This window comes from Palaemon carinicauda, chromosome 19 (assembly GCF_036898095.1).
Source record: "Palaemon carinicauda isolate YSFRI2023 chromosome 19, ASM3689809v2, whole genome shotgun sequence".
Taxonomy (NCBI): Eukaryota; Metazoa; Arthropoda; class Malacostraca; order Decapoda; family Palaemonidae; genus Palaemon; species Palaemon carinicauda.
In genome coordinates this window covers 71,844,108-71,863,397 of record NC_090743.1, presented here as the reverse complement: position 1 = coordinate 71,863,397, position 19,290 = coordinate 71,844,108, and the positions used below count along the sequence as shown (strand labels likewise).

Here is a 19,290-nt window from a genome sequence, read left to right as displayed (position 1 = left end):
GGAGCCCTTGGGCTTATAGCATCTTGTTTTTCCAACTAAGTTTGTAGTAATAATAATAGTAATATTGCGAACAAATATATTGATTATTAAGGTGACTGATCGCCATATCTCAAAACAGTGATAATTTTTCAGGTGTGAGATGCTTTGTGATAATTCAGGGGCAAAATATGAAGAGTGTGTTCAAGGAGGATTGATGGAACACTTCAAACTACATTTGCGTGCAACGTTGCATTCCCAGATGCATCCCTCCTTTACATATTTGCTTCACAAATTTTATTCCGCAGCCTTCAAAGTATTCTACCATGCTGAAGTTGGGAATCAAGGTGAGAAATCAGTAATACCTATCAACGTGTATAGTTGGGCACAGGAATTCATGGCAAATCTCACTCTGATGAAGTGTACTCTGTCACATCCTAATTACGGCAAGTTCCTGCCTACTGTATATTCTTGATCACCACCTCTGCCATCTCTTTCTACACTATGTTTGTTTACTATCCACGAAGTAAGGGCATAACAGGGTGCACTTCTTCAGTGCGAGGTGTGTCATGGACTCCTGCATCCAGCTGTACCTTGTCATTGAAATTCTTTTATTGTTCCTATACTAACAAACCTTCCGCTATTTATTGGATATTACTTCTAGCGGTAGCTGGAAGACAGCCATTAGGTTTTAGGTGCGAGGTGGCAACCCTACCTAACCACTACAGTATATTTACTCATGGTTCAGTGAACCATGCTACTTTTTACTGTTGGCTGGTAGAGAGCGGACGTCTCCTCTCTCTCCCTTCAAGACAGCCATTTATCACTATTGCTTTACGCTCATGCTTTTCTTTACAGATATGACTTATGTTTCTACACGATGCTACATTACAGGGTAATATGGCGATTTCAGATGTCGATGTTTGTTCTGCGAGTTATTGGAGTATTCCTCTGGGCTGACGACTCCTCTTGGAGATTTGCTTAACCATTCGTTGGTTGGGATCACTCTTCCCCCTTCGTAGGGGAGGAACTTTTAATCCTCTTTTATTTTTCCTCAGCGTTTTATAACGACATCGGGTGTGAAGTCGGTGACTGTGGCTGCAGCTGAGGTAATAACTGTCGACTAAGTCTACTCCCATTTGCCCTTCCTTCGACTTCTGCTTAGGACGAATCTTCTTGCCTTCTGCCGATCTCGTCGTCTCCCAACATTCCGGAATTTTTTTCTCTTCCTACAGGCAGTGTTTCAGCGCGTATGTAGCTTCCACCTGTTGAGGATTGTGAGATCAAGGACGATGGTCAACCAACGGCTTGTTCGACAATCGCCGATTCAACGGATCTTCTTTCTCCTTAACGATCGCAGGGACAACGCTCATCACCGTGTCTTCCTGGTCGATCAGGATATTGTTAGCGACAATCCAATGATGAGTTCAGAATTTATTTTGTGCAACGATCGCAGGGGCGAGCCACATCACCTCGTCTTCCGGGTCGGTCAGGTTGTTGTTCACGACAATCCGGTGTTAGACACTCATTAGGATGTCTTTTGTGACGATCATTGATTGCTAGAGAGATCGTTATGATCACGAGATCGTAGGTTATCGTGATCTCGATGTTCTTCTTGAAGAAGAACAACACCTGTTCAGTTTCCCCGGCAGGATTCCTGTTACAGAAATCCCTTTGGGGACAACGCAGAATTAAGCCTTGGCTTTTTTCTCTAGCAACACTTTATAGTAGCCTTCCTTTGAGACAGAACTCGTTCTAAGGAAGCAGAGCACTGCTCGGAGGTTCTGCCTCCAAGTGTAAGATTTCCCCTTGCGAGTGAGAGTCTTCACACAAGTTTGCGCTCACACTCAATATTGTGAGCTATACACTCACGGTCGCTAACTCACGTTTTATGGTCATGATCACGAGCTGAACGCTTGTGATCTTGAACCAGACGCTCAAGTTAGCGCTCACGCTCATGATCGTGCTCACGCTGACAAGCGTGATGCTCGCTATTGCTCACGCTGACAAGCGTGATGCTCGCGATTGCTCACGCTGACGAGCGTGATGCTCGCGATTGCTCACACTGACAAGCGTGACGCTAACGATCGTGGGCGTGACGCTCGCTCTGATGAATGTGATGCTTACGATCGCACTCACTTTGGTGAGCGGGATGCTCATGCTCACGCTCTCAAGCAAGATGCTTACGTTCGCGCTCACGCTTACGATTTTTAATTACGTTTCTGTTCATGAGCAATGCTTGTGACCATGTTTGTGTCTCTTAGTCACTTTATCTTTGAGGACACTTGCGTTCATGAGCTAGTCCCTCGTGATCGCGAGCGAGACGCGTGCTCACGCTCACAATTGCTCACATGCTCACGCTCAGAAGCACACTCACACTCACACTCATGAGAGTGATTTTCACAGTCGCGAGCAAGACACGCGTGACCATGAGTATGACGTCAGGTTCTACACCTCATGAGAATGTCCAAGTGATTGCGAGCAAGACGCTCGCGGTCCCGTTCACGTTCATGAGCGTGAATTGCACACTCACATTCATGGGTGTAAATTGCACACTCACGGTCACGAGCACTTCAGCTCTTGAATACGTTCTCGGGATCGCGAGCAAGATGCTACAGATTGCTCACGGGCACGAGTTACACACTCGTAGCCGCGAGCGAGGACGCTTAGATCGCGAGCTAAACGCTCGCGCTCGCTACCGGGGCGATCGCTCTCATGCTCGCCACCATGCTCACGATCGTGAGCTACATACTCAAGCACAACGCTCGTGAGGCGATCACTCACTTCTTGTAGCCGCGATTGCGAGTTAGACAGTTATGATCACGTCAGAGTTGCACGCTCACGAGCGAGATGCCATGAAACTCTCGATCATGAGATACACTCTCACAGTCGCGAGTAAGACTTGTGATCATGATCGTGAGCGTCTTGTGGTAAGATCACGAGCTACACTCTCGTGATTGTGAGCGAGATGATCGCGATCGCGAGTTGGACGCTCACGATCACGAACTACATCCGTAACTTGATCAGGAACTAAAAAGTCATATCAATAGGCTTAAGTGCACAGTCATGAACTAGATGCGAACTGCTTGTGCTTTCGTGTAAAGCATACTTTCGTGCTAGGCGCTTTCAAGTAAGATGCTCTCGTTTTTTGTGTGAAACACTCAGGCACTTAAGAGAGACGTTCTCACTTTCGTGCGAGACGCTCACGCTTTTAAGCGAGACTCATACAGGACACTCGTGCTCTCGCAATAGATGCTCATGCTCTTGTGCGAAATGCTCGCACTCATGAGCAAGAAGCTCTCGTGCGAGGCGCTCATACTCGAAGCAAGACGCTCTCGTGCAAGATGTTTACGCTCTTGTGTGAGGCGTCCACGTGGGAGACGTTAACAATCACGAACGGGACTCACAAGCTCACAAGAGGCATTTCAAGACCTAGAACGGGGCTATCATGATCATGAACACAGTCTCGAGCAAAATTATCCTGACCAATTCGGTAGATCTTGGATTATCCAGATCTCCGATTTTTCAGCTACCAATCGTCGGTTTTCAACGGGTAGACTATCAGGGTTGCTAATTGATAGCACCATTTGCTGTTTATGTTCAACAGCTAGTTATTCGTTGTCCTACACGATGGTAGCTCTTTGTTTTCGCGTGCTGGCCATTATGCAGCCTTATGTTCACTAGTCAGAGTCTAGTGATCACTATAAGCCTGCTGCATTCTAGGTTCCTAGTTCGCCAGCAACTTCCCGAGAGGGAACTGCTCAAGAGAGCTCTCTCTTCTAGATGGCATAGATCGTGTCTCATCACTCTTGGGCTTACACTACTTAGTTAGACCCTGCAGAGTTGATGGAATTACTGTATGGCTTTTTCCTTCTAGCAACCTAAGATTACTCCCTTCATTAGGCGACGGGGATATTTCTCTAGAGCAAGGCTCATTCGCTCCCCCTGCTCTGTGGTCTCTTGTTTGTGTATCACAAAATCACAAACATGGCTTCTAGGGTTCCCAAAACTTTCTTGCCGTCGGCTGAATCAGGGGGATCCACTGCAAGGTGGCCAGGTTTAAGCATTGAATCAGGCACACTTACGGGAATTCATCTCCCATGAACGTATGTGTTTTTCATTTAATTTCGTTCATACTACTGGAAGGTTTGCTAACAAATTTCCTCAGGAACCCGGGGCTGCTTTGGTTGGTACTGTCTCCCCTGTTGTCCTGTTGATGATGGGGCTGCTCACAAGCCGATTTTGCTTGAATAGGAACTATGCTAGTTAGACTGTCCCATGAAGCAAATTGGATCTCGGAGGTGATAGGGGAGGCAGATTCTTCGAAGAGACACAACCTCATGAGATTGCCGCCATTCTCTTCCTCTTAGGGAAAGAATTCAGTGCTGTCTAATCTACAGCCATAGCCATTTACTGGCTACGATTTGAGTCAACCCTAGATGGGTGACTGACAAGAATAACAGAGAATACTGAAAATCTGTGTTTTCTCCACCCCAGTTGGCCATTAGGCCCACAGACCTTAGTGGGAACCCTTTTAACCTCCATGTGCTTCCGTTCCCGGGAAACATCTGTCTACACTTCCTGAAACTCAGACGTGTTCATGAAGTCAGACAATGACTTTCTCCCATAACCGGAACTCCCCCTTAGACCGAAGTGGTTGGGAATATATTCCTTTCTCATAAAAGATCCCCTCCACGAGCTTGAAATATTCGTCTCAGATCTTTACGTCAAAGAAAGTTCAGACTTTAGGTACAGGGATACTATCTTGTATCTTACATTTCCTGTAGGAAATGGTAAGCAGTCTCTAACCCTCTTCCTCGTGATCGTAAAATCATATCTCCTAGGAAGACGGGGGACGCCGAGATACAGCCGGGCTTTGTCGGTTAGAAGTGTCTATTTTTAGTCTCCTCGTGAGACGAGCTTAAACCTTGTTATGCGAGGGAAGGTTTTGAGATCAACCAGTCAGCCTCCTATATAGGAGCGGCCCTTGTCTTGAAGACCTCGGCCTACTAACTGATTGTAAGTCTACTCCTGTGAGACATCTCCTTCCGTTTACCTCAATTTATAATTCGAGTAAATAAATGAATGACACGAAGGTTCTATCTTACGGATATCTGCATTCTGTGTCATTACCCTGTAGAAACTAACGCAGGTTCGACAAGACCGCGTCAGTCTTCGTCAAGTGCGATACCTGAAGAACTGGCCAGGTCCCAGGTCCTTCCGCACAAGGGATTGTCCTTCCCTTGGTCCACGACAAGACGTGTGTAAATAACGGGGCTAGTTGAAAGACTGCACTACCTGACGAAAATCTCTCCCAAGGAGTAGATTTTCTCATCCTTGTGGATTTGACGCTTCCTATAGAGGCATCAAAGAAAGGGAGGGAGGCTACATTCAGGACCATATGTCCTTAGGACTATAATCAAAGCACGAATAATGTGTGTCTATCCCCTAGTAGGCAGCACATTCCTTCGGGAAAGTGCCAGAGGGGGAGAATGACAGTGATTCATTGGTTTCCTGTCTGCAGGAAAACTTTTCCTGCTCCTACGTGGTCTCCCCTTTGGGGTATCCTGTCCAAGGGTTTTGATTTTATGGAATCCAATCCCTATGCAGGAGTATTCCTCCTACAGCCTCTGTGTTAGAGGTCTTCCTTTGAGAAGCGGAATGAATATCAATGCCAACCATTGATCCTCTTTTAAAGGAGAAGGACTTCTGTTCCCTGTTCAGTTCCCTTTTACAAGCATTTTTCTCTTTAAAAAGGAAGAGATGGCTTTTCCCCACTTCCGTGCAGACTTATAGTCGGACTTGTCTCACTAAGGGGCTCCACTAGAACTAGGCTTAGCCTCGAGCCTTGCCAAAAAGACAGGTCACATACGGTGGCACGTCTACGACTACGGAGATTCCATTCCAGACTTCCTCTACGACTAGATACTCCGTGGTGAGAGTCAAGTGAAGTGTATTTCTTTAATCTTCTCAAGAGTGCTATTCTTCTCATGCACTCATAAATTGCCAACTAAGGAAATCATGCTCTTCGGCTTAAGCAACGGAGGACCTTTGCTCGTCCATCGAGCATCTCCTCTAATCGTTGCTCTCCATGGAGTTTGAGCTGATTACCCGTAGCGGGTAATACAGCCATCCAGGGGACGGGTAGCTCTAAACCGCAGATCTTCCCCTGATCCGAAAGACAGGTCTTTCCCAGTGTGACACTCAACTGAAAGAGAAATGGGCCCTGTGGGTCACCCTCAATGTCTCTCGCTTGTGGCGAGAAACCAAGTAACATCTTATTTTGTTCTGGGCAGCTTGAACCTCAGGTTCAAGCTTTTCAACTGGGAACATGCCGCTTGGTAATCAATGCTGTAACATAGGTAATTACCTGAGGACATACCTCGAGGAAGGTGGTTACTTAGCCCCAAGGGTATAGCATAAAGGGCCAGATACTCATTGTTTTTTGTTTTCATGCCAGTGATTAATTTGAGGCCATACCTAGGAAAACAATGATGGAGTTCACTCCTTAGGTTCAGCATGCCTCGCGAACACTAGGAAGGTCAAAGGAGGTCGTAAAGGTGTTGTCCGTGATGGGGACTCAGGTCCTATACCAGTCACAGAATCCATTTTCTCCTCGTAGAGATGACCCAGAGCTTTGTACGTTTTTGGGCGAATCCGTCCATAAAGTTTTCAAGCACAAACTGTGCCATTGGTAGGGTGAAAATGTGTCTTCTTCACATCACCCTACCTACAAGACATGACCCACAGAACACCTGATACGTTTATCTATCATTCCTGTGGTCCATAGCGCTCTCAAGCAGCTCCTTTGTGACACAAACCAAGTCATTGGTAGGGTGGATACGCATCTAATATTCACCTCTCCCTACCCACAAGATGTGACCCACAGAAGACCTGATATGTTTTCTCTATCACTCCAGTGGTGGTAACACAATAAGGGGCTTAATAATACCTCTGGCTTCTTGTTGGATAAGTAGCAGAAAGTTGAAGGCGTTGACTACTCAGGGTAAGACTGGTATGAATGAAAGTATGTCTGGCTCTTTTACTTTCATCATCTTCCCCTCCTTTGAGGAACAGCACCATGGGTACCTTTGCCAAGTTGGCTTCAACTGCTGCTGGTAATAACCACTTCCCTTGTGTAACCAAGTATGTTTGCATATACTGTGCAGGTAATGCTCGACTTACGACGATTCGACTTTACGACGATTTTTTTTGGGTGATGACGTAACAAGTCTATCGGAAATAGGACGAATATTTCCTTGAAAATAATCTATTTTCTTGTATAAAAATAAACTAATTTATCTTGTTAAATTATTATTTTCTTTTATTGTTAACATTCAGTATCTATTTTCAGTAAAAAATACATTAAGAAAAGTTTTAATACCTGTCGAGTTCATATTATATGTCTGGTGATGTCACATCACCGGTGGAAAGCGACCGGGCAGTACAGTGATTTCCTTCCAATAGGCTAACCATCAATATTAGTATTCCCATTATTAAAATATTAAATAACGATACAAAGTATTTTGTGGGTCTGCATCGGTTGTCATGAGTACTACGTAGTGTAAATTTGACTGTACGCTAGTTTAATTTAATCTCTGATAATAGATTGATATTTATCTAAAGAAAGTATACGAATAGGACAAATATTTTCTTGAAAATAATATATTTCCTTTTACATTATAAAAATTAAATACTTCTGTTTGATAAGTTAGTATTTTCTTTTCATTTCTTGCAAGAAAAAAGAAAATGAATTTACATATTTTGCAAGTCATTCTTCGTAGAGTTTACGTCACGTGTCTTGTGACGTCATGTATCTGGGGGAAGCGCGCTGACAAATCTAATGATTTCCTTTCATTGTTACCAAGTAATCTTATTACAGCATTCCCATCATCGCAACACTGAGTAACGATATCAAGTGTTTTAGTGGTCTGTATTGTCAGTTATAAGATTAGCACAACTTACCGTAAAGTTAAGAAAAAAAGTCTGATGACTTCATATTTCAGGCGGAAGACAAGATCAAATCAAGTGATTTCCTTCCGATGCGTTACTCTTCCCATAATCGAAACATCGAATAATGATAAAGATTTTGTTAATATTTTTCAAAGAAATATGAAGATTTAGCTGAATTAAAAATCAAAATACGGGGAGAGAGAGAGAGAGAGAGATCTAATGAAATATGAAGGCTTAATATTGAACTGAAAATTGGATACTGTATGAAGCTTTAAAAATGAACTACCCGTATTCGATTGCGAGAGCGAGCGCGCACACACACACGCATAGAGAAAGAGCTACTGTACTGTACAAGTATTTCGCATTATACCTAATGATTAGATGAACTGTATGAAAACTGATTTCCTTTAACATATTGGCGCTGATGTAATATTCATGAAGATATTTCTAATAAGTTAAGAAATTCTAAAAAGAAAAAAAATATATGCCATATGTATGTACGCCATATTTTGATACAGTAGGTAGCGGCACTTTCAGATCAGCTGATCACAACCAAAGGTAGACAAAATTTTAAGTACTTCTCGATTGGTAAATACTTCCAAAATTGAAAAATAGAATACAAAAATGCATTAATAGAGCATATGATATCCCATGAAACAAAATGGCATAATGATAGACAGTAAGAAAATATTGATAAAACATGATTGAGATGATTGCCGGATCATAACGCATCTACGGAAACTTCACTTTTTTAGTTCGACATATGACGAACTCGACTTAAGACGCATCTCTCGGTCCCGATCTCGGTCGTAAGTCGGCGACTACCTGTACTTGTATACGTCCCCAACGCCTCCTGTGAGGTAGTCCTTGGGAAACGTTTTTTCATTAGTAAGGCTTCTATTTTAACTAGGAGCATCTTCTTACCTAGACATTTTTATGATATCTCTCACAACTACTTTATTTGCTCAGGCCGCTATCATACTCACTGGTATTGATATGCGAGGTGCAAGGTTTCCCTTGATTACAGTCTAATACTGTGCTAGGGAAACATGGGTCAATGACTAAGCTAGTTGTCAGACTTACCACCCTCCTAAGAGTGAGTCATCCAATAAATAGCGGAAGGTTTGTTAGTATGGGAACAAATGACAAATTTGGAGATTAATTTGTATTTTTCACTAACTAATACAAACATGTAGCTATTTATATAAATTGGCCCACTATCACCTATACCCCAGTAAGTCCTGCCTGCAAGCAAAAAGTGATGTGGTTCACTGAGCCGTGAGTAGATATTAGGTGGCTGGGTAGCCCCCAGCCACCCCCCATACCTACCCACTGTAGTGGTTAGGTAGGGTTGCCACCAAGGAGTTTAAATGGCTGGAGATGCCCCAGAGCGGAATAAGTGAAGTCAGCCGTCTCGGCCAATTGTAGGCAAAAAGGTCGCGATCTGATGGCTGGGAGCTCATTATACATCCATTACATGCATCAACACGCTACAAATTATTCCTGCTTTTCAGTTAATAATGCCAACCGCATGTACTGCTTATGGATGTACTCAAAGATTCGACAAAAATTTAAATCCTATTATTACATTTCATTGGTAATTGCTCAATTTTCAATGTAATGCTGTATTAAAGTGTTAATAGAGAAAAGTACTGAATGCCAGCAGCTGCAAGAATATATGCTCTGCTGTTGAATTTATTAACATTATCAAAACCTGCACTATCAATACTATCAATAATGTCTTTGTTTATTATGATTACTAATCATTATCGTTGTCGTTATCATTTCTTCTACATCATTAATATCTTAGGTTCCTTAGAAAGGAATGGGTTCGATCTACGCGACAAGAAAATTTTAAACATCTGACTTAGCTGGTGGATATATATATATAGCTTAAGTCTCTGACGTCACGGCAAAAATTCAAAACTCGCGGCATTCGCAGATTGGGTAGCTAGGTGTACTACTAGCGCCACCACTCGCCAGGTAACTGGAACCATTCCAGGAGTCCTCAGATCTTCTCTGCCGCCATTGCTGGCGACATCATTGGAACATTCACTCGTTGTAACCTTCGATTTTTTGCAGTATCTTTAGTGAAGTACTATTTTTTTTTTGGTTAATTGGCTTTCGCTTGATTGGATTTATTTACGGATTCTCTTGAACCTCTTTTGATTTGATTTATTTTGACCTTTGCTTGTTGATCTCTCTCTGGAATTTTCCAAAATGGCTGACCCTTCCCCAGTTTATAGAAAGTGTGTGAAAGGCTGTAAAACCCGCCTTCCTAAGGCCTCTATCGATCCCCACTCCATTTGTACTAAATGTAGAGGTAAAAATTGTCAATTAGGGGATCGATGTGATGAATATGTGTTGTTATCTGAGAGTGAGTGGCTGGATTTCGATCAGTACACTCGTAAGTTAGAGAGAGATAGAGTCAGACGCAGTTCTTCTCGATCTAGAGAATTTTCCTCTCCCTGTGTCTCTGAACCTATTCCTTCTCCTGTTGTAGTAGTCCCTGACCCCCCTACTGTTACCGCTGAGCCTTCACTAAAGGACATGATGAGTGCTATTCAAACCCTTGGTGTTAGGGTTGAGTCGCTTGCTACGGACAGGAACCAACTTGTGTCCGATGTGAATATGTTTAAAAGTGCCAGTGTTAGTGCCAAAAGTGCGGTGAATGTGTTCAGTGCTGTGGAGGGTGCGTCTGCTCGTACCTGTAGTTTACCTAGCCTAAGACCTCTTCCAAGCTCCCCAACTCCTGGGAGAAGGAATGTCGATCGGCGAAAGGGAACGAGAGGCGTAGTCGTGCGAGCAGACGTCCCCTCAAGCGTTTCTGTTGTTTCACAGAACGCTTGCCCTCACCATGGGAAAGGTGAGGTTAAGTTTACCTCATCTTCAGATGACGCTTTGGTCAGTAAAGAATATAATCGTGACTGGCGACAAGTTTCCAGACCTCTCAAGAAGAAAATGATCTCAATAGATCAGAGTCGACTTATATCGCCTCAAATGCCTGGCTGTAGTCATTGGAGCAGTCCAGAGCGATTGCCTTCTTCTGAAGAAGGTTCTCCTGCCAAACGTCCTCTTAGAACGTGTGGTTCGGACAAGCTTCCAGCGACTGCTATGCAAGTTCCTGGATCTGTTGTTCCGTCAGTTCATACACCGCCACTTCCGATTGACTGGTTGTCTTCGTCTGGACGTTCCATGCGAGACGCGAGCGGAGAAGGCGGTGAATTGATCGCTGACGTTTCGGGCCGAACTTTACCACAAGTTGACCCTAAGTTGAGCCTGTTACAGGACATGCAGCTTAAGCTTTCCTCAATTATGCAGTCATATCATCGAGTTCCCGAACGTCATGAAGCTTCACAACCTGAGCGTCGTAACTCGGTTAAGGGCGTCTTCCTTCAATCGCTGTCTGGAGGATCTCAGAATGACATTGACATTAGCAAAGGAACTGGGTCTTCTTGTCAACATAGAGAAATACCAACTGATCCCATCCCAGAAGATTCTTTATTTGGGGATGGAGATTCAGAGTAGTTTTTTCGGGCTTTTCCATCGCCCATAAGGATAGAATAAGCCCTCCTAAAGATTAGTCTTTTTCTAGAGAAAAGGAATTGTTCTGTGAGACAGTGGATGAGTCTGCTGGGAACACTCTCCTCACTGGAGCAGTTTGTCTCCCTAAGAAGACTAAATCTCCGCGCTCTTTAATTTCACCTCAATCACTATTGGGACAAGGAGAAGGGCCGAGAGACAGAAAGTATTCCACTTCCCGAGTCTGTCAAGGGTTGCCTACAGTGGTGGAACGACTCAACCAAACTTCAGGAGGGCCTCTCGCTAGAACAAAGGAGCCCAGACCTTATGTAGTGTTCCAACGCTTCGGACTCGGGGTGGGGAGCAACACTAGGCAAACTGGAGTGCTCGGGTCTGTGGACAAAAGACCAAGAGAGCCTCCACATCAACCAGAAGGAGCTATTAGCAGTCCTGTTAGCCCTTCAAGGTTTCGAAAGGTCGATTCTGAACTGAACAAAGTGGTGCAAGATCTCACCTTAAAGATGCTTTTCTTAGTCTGGCAACAGCTAAAAGAGTCAGTGAGGTTCATGCTTTTAGCAAAAATATTGGCTTCAGTAATAGTAAGGCTATATGCTCCTTACAGCTTGGTTTCCTGGCCAAGAATGAACGTCCTTCTCATCCATGGCCGAAGTCTTTCGAGATTCCAAACTGTTCAGATGTGGTTGGTGAAGAAATGGAGAAGGTCCTGTGCCCTGTAGGAGCACTTAAATTTTATCTAGACAAAACTAAAAAATTGCGAGGCAAGTCTGAAGCTCTATGGTGTTCGGTTAAGAAGCCCTCCTTACCAATGTCAAAGAATGCCTTATCATATGTTATCAGGCTCTTGATTAGAGAGGCTCACACTGTGGTGAAGCAGACCTCAAAGTGCTGAAAGTTAAGACACACGAAGTCAGAGCTGTGGCAACTTATGTGGCTTTCAAGCAAAATCGATCCTTACAGAGCATTATGGACACAACCTTTTGGAGGAGTAAGTCTGTGTTCGCCTCACATTATTTGAAACGTGTCCAGACTCTTTACGAGGACTGCTACACTTTGGGACCATTCGTAGCAGCGAGTGCAATAGTGGGTGAAAGCTCTACCACTACATTCCCCTAATCCTAATACATTTTTTCTTCTCTTGGAACTATTGTATTTTATGGTTGTTTGTGGAGACTGGTCGACAGTCTTCCGCAATCATTGATTTTAGCAGGTGGTCATACTTGTTTCTTGAGAGCGCCCAGAACAAGGGTATTGGTTGAGGTCCTGTCATAGTGGGGTATTTACACTGTTTTTGACAGCTCTTAGAGGTCTTTCAGCCCCCTGAGTGGATCGCTGGATCTCATAAGGACAGCGGACTAATGAGGCAGAGAATCATAAAAGTCAGCTTCCTTATCAGGTACGAACCCTTAAGTTTGTTTTTATAAAACTCTGAGTAATATTCCAATAATGTTTTAGTTGGTCTCTAATCCTCCACCAAGGGTGTCAATCAGCTATATATATCCACCGGCTAAGTCAGATGTTTAAAAATTATATTTTCATTATAAAATAAATTTTTGAACATACTTACCCTGTGGATATATATAATTAAACTCCCTCCCTTCCTCCCCTCTAGAGACCTATGGGCATGGAATATCTGAGGACTCCTGGAATGGTTCCAGTTACCTGGCGAGTGGTGGTGCTAGTAGTACACCTAGCTACCCAATCTGCGATTGCTGCAAGTTTTGAATTTCTGCCGTGACGTCAGAGACTTAAGCTATATATATATCCACCGGGTAAGTATGTTCAAAAATTTATTTTATAATGAAAATATCATTTGTGCTCCAACTACCACTTCATGATTATGCTCTAAGCACTTCAAGAATGAAGATTTTGATAGATTGCTAACAAATATGAATAATTTCCTGCTCATCTCAAGAAGGAAGAGCTGAGCGTGTTAATTTGTTAAGGCAACGTTTGGCTAAGCTGCATTCAGTGGGGGTCAAAATTATCTCTGACTGTTGATAGACTATCAACGAATGCTACTATGGTCAAAGATCTTGGTTGCAGTCTAGATTCTGAAAATATAAAAACTTCATTTCTTCATCCATTGATGCAAGAGCAGATATTTATATTTTTTGTTGATGGGGGGGAAACTTTATTAAGTGGGATTTCATTGAAAAATTACATAAGCTTCACGAATGCAAGGGTTTGCATTTGGGGAATAAATTAAGAATGCATCTGGCATGGATTAAAGAAAAAGGCAACTGTTAAACTTGCAGCGCAATTGCTAAGTGAATCTGTTGCACAATCAATGTAGTTTTGTCTTCATAACAATTTTGTAGAGTTCTAGGGATGCGAAGCAACAATCAATTTCATTCCCATTATAAAGGATAATGAAAGAATCCTTAAAGATTTTCTGGGCCATGCTGAATTATATCTAAGACAACTCAAACTTCCATATGGTAAACCTTTGTTGAATTCCAATCGCAAACAAGGCTTTATGGGATTCATAATTTATATACGGAGTTTGAGTAAAATATATAATAATCTAATAGGTTGTCCTTCATCCAATTAAAATTTTTGTTAACATATAAGATGAGCCAAGATCTCCTAGAACTCTCTTTTGGTCAAGTTAGATCTATGGGAGGATGTAATAACAACCCAACTGTCTGTCAGTTTTCTGCCGCTTACAAAAGAATTTTAGTTCATAACGACTTGCAGGATGTCCGCAAAGGGAACTGTATGCCTCTGGAATCTGTTGGAATCTGTAAATATTCTTTTAGTTTCAAGTAGAGTTAAGGACTGAGCTCTTTCATACAACTCTTCTGTTCAAGCTATAATTTCTTCAACTGATAGGAACAAAATTTTCAATGACGAACTTTTTGAGATAAAACATTCAATGACGAACTTTTTGAGATAAAACAAGCAACTGATTTTGATGACGATGAGAATTACACGTATCTTTCAAGTAGTCATCGTTTGTCATTGTGTTCAAGCAGCATTGTTGCCTGTATTGCGGGATTTGTTGTCTTTATACAGGAAATATCATTGAAGTATTAAACTTCTATTAATGCTGGTACTGGTACTGATAACAGTTATTTTCCTTCTTTAATTAGATTGAAACAGAAAGGTGCTCCAATACAGTACACCAATCTAATGACGTGATAAATATATGTCTGTGCCGAGAAAAGAAATTCAGAGTTGGTATGCATATAGAATTGGATAAAAATGGGTATGCAAAAAAATTTAATCTGTATTAGATTATTATACTTTTATAAATATATTTTCTAAATCATGTAAGCATATGTATGAGAATGAACCAGATAATAATCATATTGTTTTACTTATTAAGGCTGTGGCAGAAAAATACTTGCAGATCAGATCTGAAAAATACTTTCAGATCAGATATTTCTATGCTGTTAAAAAGTTCTCAGCAAAATTACTAGCAAAAAATAAAATGTGAAATCGTCAGACGTATACAAAACTGATGCACTTTAGTGGCCAGTACTGTAGTCAATTCCTGGATGAATGGCATGTTAGTGTATAATTTAAAAAAAAAAAAAATCCCAAAACACGAATCATTTCCTTTGACCTTCTTAATGACTACTTCACTCTGGAGGACAGAAGTCACTTTATCTTAAACGATTTATGATTCTCTGACCAGATTTAACGACTTTCCCAATCTGTTATCCTCTCTTTACATCTTTAGATACACATAGCGTACCTGATCTGGAATGATAAATCCTTTAATCCTTGTACCTGATGAAAACATCAGAAGGAATTATCCATTTATAAATTACTTTTATCACTTTGTCAATCTTCCATTTCTCTGTCTGAGGATTGATCATTCCAAGGATTATCATAATACTCGAGAGTAACGCAGAAAGGGTAAAGTGATAGCTGATTACTCTCCTCATAAGTTCTTTCTGCCTACGATAGAAGGCGTGTCGGCTATCACTGTTGGCTTCACCGTCTCCCATAAGCATTGACTACCTGTGCCACCTCCACCCATTTAACCTCCTTGGTTGCCACCTTGCACTTGAAACATGATGGCTTCCTTCCAGCTACCGCTAGAAATAATGATAGCCTGACTACGGGTCAAAAGACAATTGGTAGAATGACAATTCGTCGAAATGACAATTGGTCGAATTGTCCTTAGTATATCATAATGGATGAAACATTCAAGCTTCGACTTTGATTTATAAATGTGAAAATAATGTCATAATTCTCTTCGTCCTTTGAGCCCAACAAAAAGTATAGCAATGGTAAGGTTTTATTTTTAGCAATTAAAGCATGGATAGTGTACAACTTTGAATTAACTGGAGTGCAGTCGAATGTGCCATCACACAACCAAATACAGTTTTGGGATAAAAGGTCAAATTTCTAGCAGTTCCATAAATAGTCACTTTTTCGTCTTCAGACAACTTGAAATTCTAACTTCTTGTCGTAATGTTTAAGTCTTCATCTTCTTGTACGGACGTTTTCCTGTTCACTGTTCTCAAAAGAGAAGATTTTTTTGGGTAGTGCTCCTGCAACACTCAAAGGCATATTACATGTTGCATTATATACTATGCAGACAGTCACTTCTTCGGTTTCACAAGCCCTTTCTTAATTTCATTTACAACTTTCAAGGCAGCATTTTGAGTGTCATTTGGCGGATGGTAATCCCGTGAAGGATTTCCTTGAATCATCTCATTAATAGTTTGTAATCTTGCTCCACACTCACTCCGTTTTTCACATCTCCAGTATTTTTTATCACAATGTTTCTTATCAATTGTGTAAGAAACCTTCATGCAAAAGTTTTCTAGCACCTCGCTCGGTCTTGATGAATTCCATTTAGCTCATGGGCTATAGTGAAATGTTTGATATTAGATACTTTAAAACAGAAATTATTTCAAACTACCATTCCTTTCGACGAATTTTTATTTCGACGAATTGTTATTTCGACGAATTGTCATTTCGACGAATTGTCATTTTGACGAATTGTCATTCGACGAGTTTTCATTCTACCAATTGTCTTTTGACAAATTGTCTGCATACCAGAAGTAATATCCAATAGATAGATACAGGTTTGTATTAGTTAGGGAAAAATACAAATTATCTCCAAATTTTCCTTTTTTTGCTACTCATATCTTATCCTCCCTTTATTCGTAGCATTAAATATACTGTACTGTATAGTTTTAAATTTCCCCAAGGAGGGGCTCAAAGTGTGCCTTGCACAGCACACTGTATATTGGTAAAGGGTTTTAGGAATAAATTCATGTTGTGAGCCTAAATGGACAGTTGAGAAATGGGACTGTTAGGTGATAGGAAACTTCTAGACAATAATGATGTTGAGGGCTTCTAAATGATTCCCTTACAGAAGAAGCAGATGACAGCACAGACGAGGCCATTCAGTGCGGAGGCTGTGACGCTGCTACAGATGCCTGTCATTGCCAAGCAATAACAAATACCTTCTGTCAAGTTAACCGGTAAGAATTTCATATATAAAAGACACTGGCTTTATATGATTTGTTAAGCAGACAGAAGAAAAATGAGTCTCAAACCATATTGATTTCTCCCTTTTTGTGTTTTCTGAGGAATTAATTTTTGTGTGATCAAAAGGGCCTAGAAAAGGAAACACAATACTGTTTATAATTGAAGGGTTAGAATTAATTTAAAATGGGGCTTTTGTAATTAATATTAGGTCAAACATTTTACAGTGGTTCAGTTGGCAATATACAATGTGAACTATATTTTCCTCAAGTTTTTTTATTTGAATTGAAAGATTTTCATTATTTTTGTCAAAAGTTTACTTGTGAGACCTATGTCAATAGGATAGAGGCTTATTGCAAAATCTACCTTAATAAAGACAAAAGTCTTTCAGATGACATATAAACGATAGACCCTCTTAACCTTCTTCAGAATGGGAGGCATAATAATATAATTTTCCTTTGATCTAATCTAAGCCATAGCACAGTTTTTTTTTTATGATCAAATTACATGTAAGTTCTATACACCTTACGTGATTGCTTCTTGAGCCTTCATAACAAAAATATCACAAAAAATATAGGCCTTACCACTCTGGGGCATGGAGGATATTAACTCCCTGAACCTTATTGAATCTTTCTAAGAAGGGGATTCATATGTAGTGTGGCAGATTCTAAGTACATATAGACGACAGTATGGCATAGAAAGGGCATCTACACATTATATAGGCTTTTTTTATTTTAGTGGAGTGTATTCTGATAACTCATCACAAGCTTCTTAGTGTCCCTCTTCTTATGGATTATGGTTGTTATATCCTTGGAAGAAATAACATTAAAGGTACCATAAAAAAGTATATGGAACAGGTGGTCCTCCATTGGTCACAGGAAAATTATGAGGAATATAGCGATTGTAACTTATTAATTTCCCTTGTTACCTTGCTTTTAAACACACTCCTTCACAAGTATTGAAAGAAGGGTGAAGATTCTTACATTATTAATGAATGCAGGAATTTGTAATATTACTGCATAATTGTCACTGTGTCCTGCATATCATTCTGAAATAATAGGTGATAAGCGTATATCCCTATGAACACATAGGAACTACCTGTTTTATATAAAAATTACTCATTTATTCAAAAGATGTAGGTATCAACTGATAAACGTTATTCCCACTTGGATTGGTTTGTACAAAAATTTTCTTCCTTATTAGGTTTTGAGAAACTATTGCAAATTAATTTATGCTAACTCTCCAATCGCTACTAATTTAGAAAAATTATTTTGGCCTTTCTAGCTACTCAGTTTTTTAATGAAAGATATATACTTTCAGTTAAATTATATTGTTTAGAGTCTTGCTTTTAGTTAGGTCTTCAGTGGTTTGGTATTAATAAGACAGATGGGTCCATGATATTGGAGCTTCTTAATTTAGTATTACTACTTCATAAGTCTATAAAACTTTAACTTTTTTGAAATTATAATTATTCATCAAGTGTTGATTAATCCTTCTTTGTTTTACAGAATAGAAATTCTTTAAGCTTTTTTATTGTAGTATACTTTTCTTGCAGGCAATTGTTGGAGTTAGACTTGCTGGAGCGTCTTGCAGGTGATATAATATCATCTTTACTCTTAGCTGTCATTAATCAACATGTGACTGCCACCTGTAGGGATTCCTATGACCAATCGCGAATCAATCAATTGGAAAAGGCAAGCGATCTTACATCTACTGCTCACTGGAACATAGTTAATCAGAAATCTAGCATGTTTATGATTGAATTTTTTTATGTTTTTTTATTATATAAATTAATTCTGCAGATTATTCAGACCATGAAAACTGTTATTCTTAGTACAGTAATTCAGGGAAGTAGCACATCCATTTCTGTCAAAGACAATACTTCCAGCTCGACTTTGGCACTTCTCTGTCACCTCTACTCATGAGGGTAGCCCATTTTGTTTGAGCTTCTCCACCAGAGATCCTTTTAGTTGTGTTTGAAAGAACACTGGTCAGCCACCAGGGATCCCTCCAGTTTATCGTGTTCCACTGAGACAGGAGGTACAGGAAGAGACATGGTGACAAAGTAAGGAATACCTCCAGAAGAGAGTTCTGCTTGATTCCCGTCTTTGGAACTTATGACTGTTCTCGTATGTGTTGAAGGATGGTTGGGACAAAAATCGGGGCAATCTGGTTGTGTCAGGTGTGTGTGGTTGGCAGAAAAAAAACATCTGTACATCAACGTTCTTAAATGCAAGCAGCTCTTTTAGCTATGCAAACATTCTAGGAAGGTTTGATGAGATACTTGATAGTGTCAACAAGCAAGTTGATATGATTCACTTCTGGACAGTGAACCACACCTTGAAGCAGTCAGCCAGTTGCATTCTG

The 19,290-nt window shown here is 40.9% G+C and overlaps 1 protein-coding gene across 1 annotated transcript in view; it reads left to right on the top strand.

The window, feature by feature from the left end:
* Positions 1-19,290, top strand: part of LOC137659063 (anaphase-promoting complex subunit 2-like) — a 200,081-nt gene that overhangs the window by 90,625 nt on the left and 90,166 nt on the right. Inside the window, exons 4-6 of the mRNA XM_068394153.1 lie at positions 133-323; positions 16,811-16,919; positions 18,479-18,617. Coding sequence (XP_068250254.1) covers positions 133-323; positions 16,811-16,919; positions 18,479-18,617 — 439 coding nt within the window. The remainder of the gene's footprint in view (positions 1-132; positions 324-16,810; positions 16,920-18,478; positions 18,618-19,290) is intronic.